This window comes from Ambystoma mexicanum, chromosome 5p (assembly GCF_040938575.1).
Source record: "Ambystoma mexicanum isolate Mex_15411 chromosome 5p, UKY_AmexF1_1, whole genome shotgun sequence".
NCBI classification, from domain to species: Eukaryota; Metazoa; Chordata; class Amphibia; order Caudata; family Ambystomatidae; genus Ambystoma; species Ambystoma mexicanum.
Genome location: NC_090930.1, coordinates 171,861,407 through 171,873,662, shown reverse-complemented (window position 1 = coordinate 171,873,662; position 12,256 = coordinate 171,861,407). Strand labels below are relative to the sequence as shown.

General features: G+C 47.1%; 1 protein-coding gene across 1 annotated transcript in view; it reads left to right on the top strand.

Annotated features, from left to right (window-relative positions):
• Positions 1-12,256, top strand: part of ATRX (ATRX chromatin remodeler) — a 2,430,811-nt gene that overhangs the window by 2,054,167 nt on the left and 364,388 nt on the right. Inside the window, exon 27 of the mRNA XM_069612585.1 lies at positions 6,065-6,165. Coding sequence (XP_069468686.1) covers positions 6,065-6,165 — 101 coding nt within the window. The remainder of the gene's footprint in view (positions 1-6,064; positions 6,166-12,256) is intronic.

Sequence of the window (12,256 nt, the reverse complement as noted above, 5' to 3'; positions counted from 1 at the left end):
AAACCTCCAAGATTTCACCCAGCAAAAAAATCAGATTCAAATCTCGTACAGAGGACTTATACGGCTCATCGGGACGGAGAAAAATCTCACCACATCGGAGAGAATCCAACTATAACCCTTCCAGATCAAACAGGGACCGCCCTAGTATTTGGGACAAGCCTCGACACGACCAATTGGAAAACGAAAGAACACAAACAAGAAGAGAGTCTAGAAACCACAATGATTATGGGAGATCCCACACCCGTCGATACTCCCCTAGAGTACGACACCAAGATCATCGACTCTCCCCACTCCAAGAAAGCGAAACCAGGAAAAACCTATCGCACTTTTTGACAACCGACCAGGACACTGCGCCAAAAAAGGGTCGCTGGTCTTGGATACGAGATATCCTAACACCAGGACTCAAAAAATAGCAGCGAATAGGGGGCCCAACTCCATCTCTCCAGCCCCCCCATCCGAGCCAAAATGACCTTCAAAACTCACTCCTGTCCATAGCATCATGGAACACCAGAGGTCACACACACTTAACTGAACATGATAGCTATAACTTGGGAAGCCACGATATCGTTTGTCTTCAGGAAACGTGGCTACTGGACAAACCGGTCCTGGATGGCTATAATATAGAGATTTCTCCGGCCCATAAAGGCCCGCTTGGACGTCCATCATCCGGCTTACTCATAGCCGTCCGTACAGGCTCAGGGATACACATCTCTAAGAAAATAGAAGCATCTTACGGACTGCTGGCAATTTTGGCTACATGGCCGGAGAAATCCTCGTCAAGAGGCAAAATCTCCTCTGAATCGTTTGCCATCATCAACACATATTGGAACCCCCAAAAAACATCACCAGAAATCTTTTGCGACGCCGCCTCTAACATCGATGAAATCAGGATCAAGCACCGCATCGCGAATATTGTTATCTGTGGGGACCTAAACGCAAACTGCGTGGCTTCAAACGTCTCAAAAACAAACGCACGTCCCACCACTCTGGCAGAGAAAAGAGGTAAAATATGGCTAACACTAATGAGCTCTAGAAACCTCTATAACGCCGCCAACGTAATAAAGAGCCAAAAATTGATCCCTACATGGGAACGTGACAACTCATCGGCTACCCTTGATTATATTTTTGTTTCTGAACAAATTTACCACCGCATAATCACCTTTGAAATAATTAGAACCAAGGCGAGTGACCATAACCTTTTGAACCTTACCTGCAAAACAGCCGTTCATGATCAGCAATTCTACAAACCGCCGATTGGGATAAACTCCCAGGCAACCCGCCTTTGTATGTCTACTAACGATATCAAATCATTGACTGCCAACTACAAAATGTTAACCTCCGCCATGGATACTGAAGATGCAACCTTCAGAGACAGCTATATACCACTACTTCTTCCGTTCAAAAAACCACGGAAATTTCCTAACTATTCTGCATTACAATACAATCACGTTCACAATACCAACTTGGTTACTAAACGTAGGACGCTGAGGAAAGCAAAGAAAAAAGCTGCTGCTCTAAATACAACCTCCTCATGGGAAATTTACTTCACAGAAAAGAGGAATTACAAACAATGGCTGAGACAAGTACGGAGTACTCTCTACCAGTCTGACGCAGAAAACATGCTCAAGGTGTTAGCCTCGAAAAAATCGCGGGACTTTTGGACTTTGATAAACCAAACAAACCATCATCCAAAAGCTGCTATGACCAACTCAGTCGCTGAAAAAAATTGGGTCGAACATTTCACCGATCTTTTTGAGGCACCCCCAACAATCACCACCCCTATAAAGCAACTACCAGTGAGAAACTGGGTGGATCTTTCTGACGAAGACGCGATAAAAAGAAACATCACAAGACTAAAATCATCCCGAGCCCCAGGTCCGGACGGGCTAGCAAACTCGGACCTTAAGCAAAACATTGACGACTGGGCTGCAGTAATGAGCCTAATCTTCAAGGACTGCAGAGATCAACAGATAATACCAGACTCCTGGACCCAGGCGATCATCGTTCCGATTTTCAAAAAGGGTGTTAGGGAGGACCCTACGAACTATCGTCCTATAGCCTTGTTGGACGTTATAGGCAAGGTCTTCGCCACTATGCTTTTGAATCACTTCCAGAACTGGGCAAGGCTATCCCCCTCGGCAGACCCACTGCAAACTGGTTTTCAAAAAAACGCAAGCACGGCAGCTAACATAATGATCTTGAGCATCATCAAAGATAAAGTATTGTCGGGAGCATCTAGAGTTTTTCTAGCATTCGTCGACCTTTCCCAGGCGTTCGACCGAGTGGATAGGTCAAAATTGTGGAAGAAATTGAAAGCGTGGAGTTGTCCTGAAGATATCCTGGACCCTATAATCGCCCTTCATTCGAACACCAGGGTGGCCGTTCGCCTGAACAATCAAGGACTCCTATCAGATCAAATTCCCGTTCATCGTGGAGTAAAACAGGGTTGTCCGCTGGCCCCCGCACTCTTTATATCCTTCTTAGGCGACTTTAAAGATTCCCAGGATTCGATCAGGGCATTTCCACCCAAAGTGGGCAACGTAGGGGTCAGCCGACTTCTATATGCCGACGACCTGATAATTTTGGACCATACGCAGGTTGGACTTCAGCGACAACTCGACAATCTTGCCCAATACACTAAGGATAACAACTTGGAGATAAACAAAGAAAAAACCAAAGTCCTGATCTTCCAAAAACAGGGGAATAAAAAGAAAGAAAATCTACAGTGGTTCCTTCATCAAGCAAAAATTGAAGTCGTTACAACATTCAAATATTTGGGAGTGGAAATTGACAGTTCTAAGAACGCCAACACGATGCAACAAACTCTATGGACAAAGGCGAAACATCTAGCATCCCAGCTTCGAGCAGTCCATAGAAAATACGGAAAATTCAGTCTTTTACCCGCAATCCATTTCTATAAAGCTAAAGTAATCCCATCTCTAACGTACGGCATGGATGCAACACCAACAATTCCATCGACGCTCTGGACCAAACTAGAAGGCCATATTTGGCGAACAGCTCTCGGACTTCCTAAATCCACATCCTCTGCAGCAATAAGACGCGAACTAGGTCTGCTCTCTATAGCTGCAGTGGTGGCACAAAGTGGGATTCAGCTATACAGAAAAATAAGAGATCCAGAGAGTCTTCAAATATACCGTATGATTAATGATGAAATCAGTAAGGGAAACAATAAGCTACTCAAAAACTGGGTTGATACCCAGTTACAATCCCTACAGGCGATAGCCTGTTCAGAAGACGAATTAATCAAGAACCCGTTAAGAATAAAATCTAAAATGGAGTAGTTAGACTGGATAAATACGAATGAAAAAGCAACATCAAACAAGCTGTTAACCCATCTACCACCCGTTTTCACCAAACTTAAAGAGCCTATGGAATACTGTAAAAAATACCCGAGCAACTGGTCTATGAAAACTCTATTGAAAGCCCGTCTTAATCTGCTTCCGACAAAAGAAATTCTAGCCATCCGAGCTAACACCAAGGAGAAATCATGTCGCCTCTGTAAAAACTCTGAAAATACAGAATCCATAAGACATCTCCTGATGTCCTGTCCAGCGCTTGCACAGGAAAGGGACGCCTTCTTTGGTCCCTTGTTCGCAAACTCCTTCATCAATGACGAAGACATGTGGTGGAATCGCCTAATCACAGGAGCCCAAACCAGATGGCTAACCCCGACGGCAAAACTACTAAATATCACCATGGAAAAGTTTACCCATCTCTCTGATATCTCTGACATCTAGCTAGTAAAGCCATCGAACTCTCTTTCATTGTGGATGGTGTAAACACTAAGAATATTGTTTTAAACACTTATGGGTGTGCAACTCTCAACATCTCAATATTTCTTTTTCTTCGGTCAGGTGCACGAAACCATGAGAACTCCTTTTGTAAAAATCTAATATAGATTATATACAAAAATAAAAAAAAAAAAGATACTATTAGAGATTCAGGAAAACTGGCCGTACTGCTGCTGCCGGATTTATCAGCAGCGTTTGACCTTGTAGACCATGACAAACTTTGTGACACTCTAACTAAGGACTTCAGTTCCTCCACTGATGCCACCCTCTAGATTAAATCATTTCTAGCTGAACCAACCTCCAGAGTCGCCATTGGGAAAGATGCGGCTGACCCCATAGCAGTACCCATCGGATTACCCCAAGGCTCCTGCCTATCCCCACCCTGTATAATACCTACACCAAACTGCTCATCTCAGCACTAGACAACATTGGTGTCATCACCGGGAATTATACCCAAGACAGCCAGACTATAAACAACATTTCCGCCATCATCCAGCACTGGATGCCAATAAATAGTCTCTGTCTAAATGATGAAAAGACCAAGATCCTTATCGTAGGATCCCAAGCCAGAATAGCCTCCCTCCACCCTGACTACACATGGATCAATATCGACGGAACACTGATATCAGTCCTCACACAGATCAACATTGTGTTGTACACAAATGCCTCACCGACAAAGCCCCTAGTTATCTCAACAATGCTATCAAGCAAAAAACAACCAACAGAGTACTCAGATCAAACAACAAGGCACTACTAGAAGTTCTGCGCCACAAAAGCACCAGAGCAGGTGGGAACAGCTTCAGAGTCTTGGCCCCTAGCCTATGGGAACGCTCTACCACTTAGCATCAAAAATGAGGAAACCATGGCCAGATTCAAAAAATTTCTGAAAATCTGGTTATTTAACCAATACTGATTATTATGACCTTGTCCCTCCCACCATCACCTACCCAGTCAGAACTATACTTATCCCTTAGGGGGATTCACATTTTCGTCATCAGGGAAACTACACTGCTCCTAAAGCTCTTCTGCCCTACTGTTTGTTATATTTGTCATATTTGAAACACTATAAAATATATGATGTATGTGAAACACTGTATAAGTTTATGATAAGTTGTCTGCAACTCTCGCCGTGATACCTAAGGGTCTGGGCGTGTAACAAATGAAATAAAATAAAATCTAAAAGAAATGCGAGGATGGGATGCCGGAAAACTGGCGTGTTGAGACGCAGGAAGAGTCTTAGGTCGACAGAGCGAGAAGCAAGCAACCCAGTGGTGCTGTGACCCCGAGTTGGACAAGAAACACGCCGATACCACCCGTGAAGAAAGCAAGGCATGCTTCCAAGCAGCACCAGTGTGAAGCAGGAGTCTGACACAGAGAATGTGAAGGCAAGACATCGAGAGACGAGAGCTCAGCCCAGCCACCTGCCCTTACCTAGTAAGGGTACCTGGGGGACTGGGAGAAGCAGGAGTCCTGTGGGATATCACTATCAGAAAACCCGTCCTAATCACATGAACGAGAATGCTGGGCTAAAGTTATGTGATGCGAGTTGGAGACACAATCGGTACAGCTGCGATATACCTAGTCAGATCCGAGACCATGTAAGACTGAGTATTACTGTTGATAATAGAAGCTTTGAAAGGGGCACAGAAAAACCCGGGCAAGTAGTCCCAGAGGGAAGATGTGGGAAGAAACTACAAATAACAATCTGAGTATTAAGAAGGGTTACCTTGTAGGACATTCTAAAAAGGACACTACAGAAAGCACGAGAAAGAAAAGAGTTGACAGAGACCATCTGTACTATCAACAGGACATATAATTCAAGGAGTTATTGAATGAACTGGAGGAGAGACCAGCGAAGACAATCATTCACTTGGTCTATTTAAGTTAAGATTAGTGGCAGGGACAGATAGGGTAGTATGAATGGAGGATACATTTTCTTTTGGAATTGGACAACGCACAAGCTCCTTTTAGTTTCTTTATGGGTGGGGTACTCCCTTTAGTGATGTGGAAAGTTTGCCCTTTTACTTTTACATTAAAAGAAATAGAATCATGTTTTCCGAGCGTGTGACTCCTCCTTTTAACATGCTGAGGGTTGAACAGCCCTCAACGAGAAGTTGCATAAAAACATCTCAACTGTTTGGATGGGGGTCGAAGGGTTGTTAGTCTTTTGGTATTCAGCAGATTTACAATGAAGTATCTAAGTGTAAAGGTATATTTGTTTAATTCTTATTTATTTTTGCCTTCTCTTTCAGCCTAGTTTTCAGCCAATCACTGATTTCATTAGATTTGATTGAAGATTTTCTTGAGGTGGCAAGCCGGGCACAATTTGAAGGGAAACCAGGCTTTTATAAAGGTAAGGTCATATGTTTTTAAGTTTGTAAAAGAAACACAAAGCATGGACATTCAGGCTGCCCTTACATAGAGTAGCAATCCATTTTTTCAAAATAATATTCTGCTGTGTTTTTAATACTATGTAATACCCAAAGTACTAGTTTTATGTGTTACTGCAATACATTTCAGAAGTCCAGACCTAGCCGGTGCCAAGGCTCTGGTAATATTTTAGGTTTCACACATTTTCCTGAAGGGAGAAGTGATTTTTCCAGGAGGGTCCACTTTACTAGTGCATGTAAAGTACTGACATTCAGTTATGGCATGGCAAATGCAGCAATGTAACATAGAGACTTAAGGCTCTAGGTCCAGTTCCAGCAACGGAAGTACAACTGCCATCCCATGGCCGCTTACTGAGTACAGAGACTGACACCACCGCCCTGGATAGTACTAAGCTAAGCAGGACTTTACACCCTTGTTTAAATCCAATGGGGAGGTGGATGGTTCAAGAGTTAGAAGGGATCTCAGGCGGCAAGCCCCTATAAAATTAGAAACCGTCCTGGATATAGTATATCACTCTGGAAAACAAGGCTGACTGGTGTAGATGCCGAGCAGGGTCATCTGGTTGCGGATTTCAGATCTCTTCCGATCCAGTGGTTGACTTGATTCATAGGTCTAGTTAATCTCCCTTTATGCAGAAAATCGGCCGTGGGAGAGCCTAAACTGCAGCATTCAAACTTAGAGGACGCTGTTCAATAGTGGACAGCCAGCCTCAAAGCAACAACCAAGCCCCCTGGAGGAATGTGGGTTGGGGCATATTAGGTTTGATTTTCATAGCAATGATAAATCTTCTTGACCTGTCAACCCCAGAACATTTTGCTTTTACTGGTGGATTATATTTCCTTGTACCTCTGAGTGTGAACCTTTTTCCACATTCACAGAATCTTTTACTCTTTTTTTTCAGTGTCATTTTTAAGACTTTACATAGTGTATTTTAACCTTTTAAATGCCACGGTCGAGGTATCTCGTCCTTGACATACTCTTGCGTCCCATCCCCTTTCCTCCATACTGCATGGGCATCCCTTACAAGGGCCAGGATACAGAACCTTTTTCACCAGAAAAAAGCTTCTTCCCCTTTAAATTTAGAGGCACGCGGCCCTGGGAGCATGCGCTTCCCTGACTCTGCCCTCCGGCGCCACACCGCAGTCCCCTTTTCTGCGTCAACGGAAAGGGGCAGAATTCAACAGCGCTCCTGAAATTGTATTCGGCCATGTAATTCCATGTGCGGATACTACGAATCGATTGTGTCCTCCAACGTATTCCACATCGTTGACATGTAATGTCCACAGAGGTGTACTTCGGAAACTTTTTCAGCAGAGGGCGTCCTGCGTTGATGGCGTCGGGTCGATGTCCCTCGAAGGCCTCCGTCGAGGGCAATGTCACCGGATGTTATAAATAGGACGCACGGCGCCTGTAGCCTCAGTACCGTTTTTTCCACAAGCAGTTTGCTCCGGAGACTCGCCGCGCCTCGTGTATTCCATTTGAATGTCTTCTTCGACCTCTCCAACTTTGCATTCTGGCTTGAAGACTTGCCTGGACTGCAAGTCGAAAATGTCGATTACCGACCTGCATCGCATTTGTTTGTGGTGCTTGGGTGAGAGTTACAAAACCGACAACTATTCAAAATGCCAGTTGCTGACTGCTAAGGCCTTGCAGGAGCGTAAGGGAAAGCTTCAGGTAAACCCAGTAAGTCCCATAAATAGGGTATGTCCACCGACGACTCGATGGGCAACTCTCCGTGTCAGGAGTCCCGGGGATATCTGTCCCGGAGTGGTTCCCACCATTCGTCTTTGTCTTGGCATTCGAGGAAGCGCCGTCACCGGTCACCTTCCCCGTCCTCCTCAGAGGATGGTGCCACGAGGAAAGTGGCTTGTCCAAATAAGTCCTCGACTCCAGAGGAATCTGCTGCCTTCAGGGAGCCAGATGATGGCGATTTTTCAATCGCAGGGCACAGTTCCGTCTGCGCCTTCTGATGATGCCGGCCAGGAACGGTCTCCATCCATGGCTTGTGCGTCTTCGGGCCCGGGTCCTCAGCACGATCCTCATCGGGAACCTTCGATGTCCCGTTCGGACAAGGCTCAGGTCGGTCGCAAGAGACGTGCTTCCAGGTCTTGGTCCTCGTCCCCAGCGACACCACAGAAACCTGCTTAAGGGCTTGAAGTCGGCGTCAATTCCGCCGGTGCTGTGTCCGTTGGATACGAACATCGAAGCTTTGCCTTCATACCAGCCCTCGGCACTGTCGGCGCCCTTGTCGACTGAGAAGCCATCAGCGCCTTCGGGGCCTTTTTGGCCGATATTTACCGTCGGAGATCCCTGGTACTGTGGATCCTCCAAGGAAGGCTACTTCCAAGTCTGTAAGGCCTGTTATGGACTCCAGACCCTCGGCTGTTCCGAGACAGGGCTTTTACCTCCCTCTGGATGACATCTATGAGGACGAGCAGTGGTCAGATTTAGATCTTGACCCTGTTGAGCCTGATGTGGCTCCTGTCTTTCCAGGAGATAGCCAATTGGAAGACTTGAGACAATCTCTTCATGACGCTAGTTTCCTGGATACTTCGCATGATGTGGAATTTGGTAGGCCTGAGCCTAGTGCTCATGCTGAGTCATACAGGAAACTTATGGCTAGAGTAACTGAATACCTTGGTTGGTCCAGTCCTCCTCAAGCTCTTATTCAGGATGACTTAACAGACATTTTGGATCAAGGTCCGTCCTCTGACCCGGTGTTGCCATTTCATTTGACCTTGCAGAAAAGTGTGGCGACTGCTTGGCAGGCCCCGGAATCTCTTCCGGCTGTTAACAAATCACTAACTAAAAATGTACCACCCTTCCGGTAGCGGCCCCAGCTACCTTTAATCTCACCCCACTCCCGAGAGTTTGTTGGTTCAGGCGGCTATGGCCACCTCAAGGCAGGCGGCGTACCCTAACATCCCTCCAGATAGGGATGACAAACGCTTCGACGGTTGGGCAAGCAAGGTGTTTTCTGTAGGGAGTATGGCGTTAAAACCAGACAACTCCACTTGTGCCTTGACAAGATTTTCACACACACTGTGGAACTGTTTCTGTTGTGGCTGGGCATATTCCTGAGCGGGAAGAAAGGGATGGCTTCCTTGCTCTCGTGCAAGATGGCAAGGATGCCATGTGTGAATCCCATCAATCGGGTTTGGACACGGCCGACAGTGTTAGCCGGTCCATGGTTGCAAGCACCGTTATACGCAGATGTGCGTGCTTGCGGAAGTCGGGTTTTGCTCCGGATGTACAAGCCCGTCTTTTAAACATGCCCTTTGATGGCGCGCATTTCTTTGGCAGCAAGGCTCACGAGAGCCTTGAGAGGTTGCAGACCGCAAAAGGTGAGGCAAAATATTTCAGCGCAGCTGTGCGTTAACCTCTGCCTTTTTGTCCTAGGGGCCAGCAGTGGAGGCGAGTCTCTTTTCATTACTACTCCTCCTTTGGTAGAACGAGGAGCCACCAGTCAAAGGGGTCAGCGTAAAAGTACCCGTAGTGGTCGGGGGAAATGGAGGTGCCAAAGCCACTCAGGCAGCTGCCTCTTTGTCTTCAGACGCTGCCGCAGCCGTTCCAAAACAGTCATGAGGCTATGTCCCATGGTTTGCCAGTTGGGGGCAGACTATCTCAGCATCTCGAAGAATGGCGAGCCATTACATCGGATGCGTGGGTTCTGGATATGATCGCCCACGACTACTGCCTTCCCTTTTTAAAGCAGCCTCACTCGACAATCCACTGGGGAATTTCTCTTTGAAGCTTCCGGATCCGCTCCTTGTGCAGGAAATCATGACCCTGCTAGAGATAAAGGCACTATAGAACTGGTGCCTGTAGCGGAGAGGAACAAGGGATGGTATTCCCCTTATTTTTGATCCCAAAGAAAGAAGGGGGATTGAGACCCATCCTGGACTTGCGTTGGTTGAACAAACTTCTCAGGATAGGACAAGTTCAAGATGGTCACTCTTTCTCAAGTCCTCCAGGCCCTTCAACTTCAGGATTGGTTGGTGTTTCTGGACCTACAGGATGCTTATTTTCATGTGCCGATTCATCCCAAGCACAGAAAGTACCTGAGGTTTGCGGCTGGCGACTCACACTTTGTTTCGGGTCCCGCCATTAGGATTGACCTCCGCCCAAGGGTCTTCGCCAAGGTAATGGTGGTGGTGGCAGCGTATCTTGGGGCTCATCACATTGTGCAGATGGTGGACAAGTTTCAACATGCCCAGTCTCTTCCGGCTTTCGAATTCTTAAGGTTGCTGGGCCTCATGGCATCCTGCATTTTTCTGGTGCCAGAGGCCAGGCTGAGGATGAGATCCCTGCAATGGGTTCTCAAGATGCAGTGGTCGCAGTTCTCAGGCAAGATGTCGGATCCTATTCAGATTCCACTCTCGGTCTCCCAGGATCTTTTGTGGTGGGCCAACGAGGGGAACCTGATGAAGGGGGAGCCGTTTGGAAACCGTGGGCGGAGGTGACTAGTGACGGACGCTTCCCTCACAGGACGGGGAGCTCATGCCACAGACTTGACCACAGCAGTCGTTCGTCTCCATCAGAGTCCAAACTCCACATCAACCTGTTAGAGCTGAGGGCCGTCAGGCGGGCCCTGAAGGCTTTTCTGCCATCTGTGTGGGGGAAGAGTGTCCTGATCATGACGGACAACACAGGGGCCATGCATTACCTCAACAAAAAGGGGGGGGTAGAGTCACTCCCGTTGTGCAGAGAGGCAATGCAGATCTGGTTCTGGGCAGTCCAGCAGGAAATTTTGCTCTTGGCAGTTCATCTGGCCGGAGAGGAAAATGCAGCAGAGGATGCTCTGAGCAGGCAGAACACGGTCTCTCACGAGTGGGAGTTGGCTCAGGAACTCCTGGGGATCTTCGCCCTTTGGGGAACCCCACAAGTGGATCTTTTCGCAGCCAGTGCCAACCGGAAGTGCGAGAGATTCTGCTCAAGGGAATTTACTCTGAGAGGAGCATTAGGAGACGCATTCGTGTTAAGGAGGTGATAGAGGTCCGGATCCCACATGATTCTCATTGTTCCAGATTGGGCCAGGAGAGCGTGGTACCCGGACCTGCTAGAAATGTCCATCTGCCCTCCGTGCCGTCTTCCCTACCGAGTGGATCTGTACTCGCGCGAGGTGAGGTAAGGGGGGGAGGTGTCAGGTTCTCCATCCAGAGGTCAGGACTCTCAACCTTCATGCTTGATATCTGAAAGGTTGAGGTATAAGGATTGGGATCTCCCGGATCACATGATGTATGTGTTGCTTTCGGCCAGGAGGCAGGCAACAAAATCCCTGTACCGTTGCTGTTGGCATAAGTTTTGCAACTGGTGCAGAGGACAACATATTGATCCTTTTCAGTGTTCCATTCCAGTGGTTTTGTCTTTCTTGCTTTCTTTGGCCCACAGGGGCCTTCAAGTGGGTACCATTAAGGGTTACCTGGTGGCGCTGTCTATCTTCAAGCGCTCGTCTGAAGAATGTTCTTACTTTAGGATTCCTTTGATTTCTTAATTTCTTAAATGTGTTCCTGCCGTCCCCTTTCCAGGTTCCGGTTTGGGATTTGGTTTTGAAGTTTCTCATGGGTACTCGGTTTGAACCTTTGCACACTTGTCCTTTGAGATTATTGTCCTTCAAGACAGTGTTCTTGGTTGTGGTTACTTCCACTCGCAGAGTGAGTGAATTGTAGGCACTTTCATCTAAGCCGCCCTTTACTGTGTTCCACACGGACAGGGTTGTACTGAGGGTACGTCCTTCCTTTCTACTTAATGTAGTGTCTGAATTTAATTTGAGCCAGAAAGTAGTGGTTCCTTCTTTCTACCCTCCTCCTCATCCTGGTAAGGAAGAGGAGCGACTCCATAGTGTGGACCCTAGCTGAGCTCTGAGCTTTTATATTTCTAGGATGTCCAGGGTCAGAGTGGACGATCAACTCTTTATGGGGTATGCTGGGAACCGATTGGGCCAGGCTGTTACAAAACAGACCTTGCCCAGGTGGATTATCCTCACCATTACTGTAGGTTACAGTTTGTCGGGCAAGGACCCCCCTTGAAAGGCTGCGAGCTCATTCCACTAG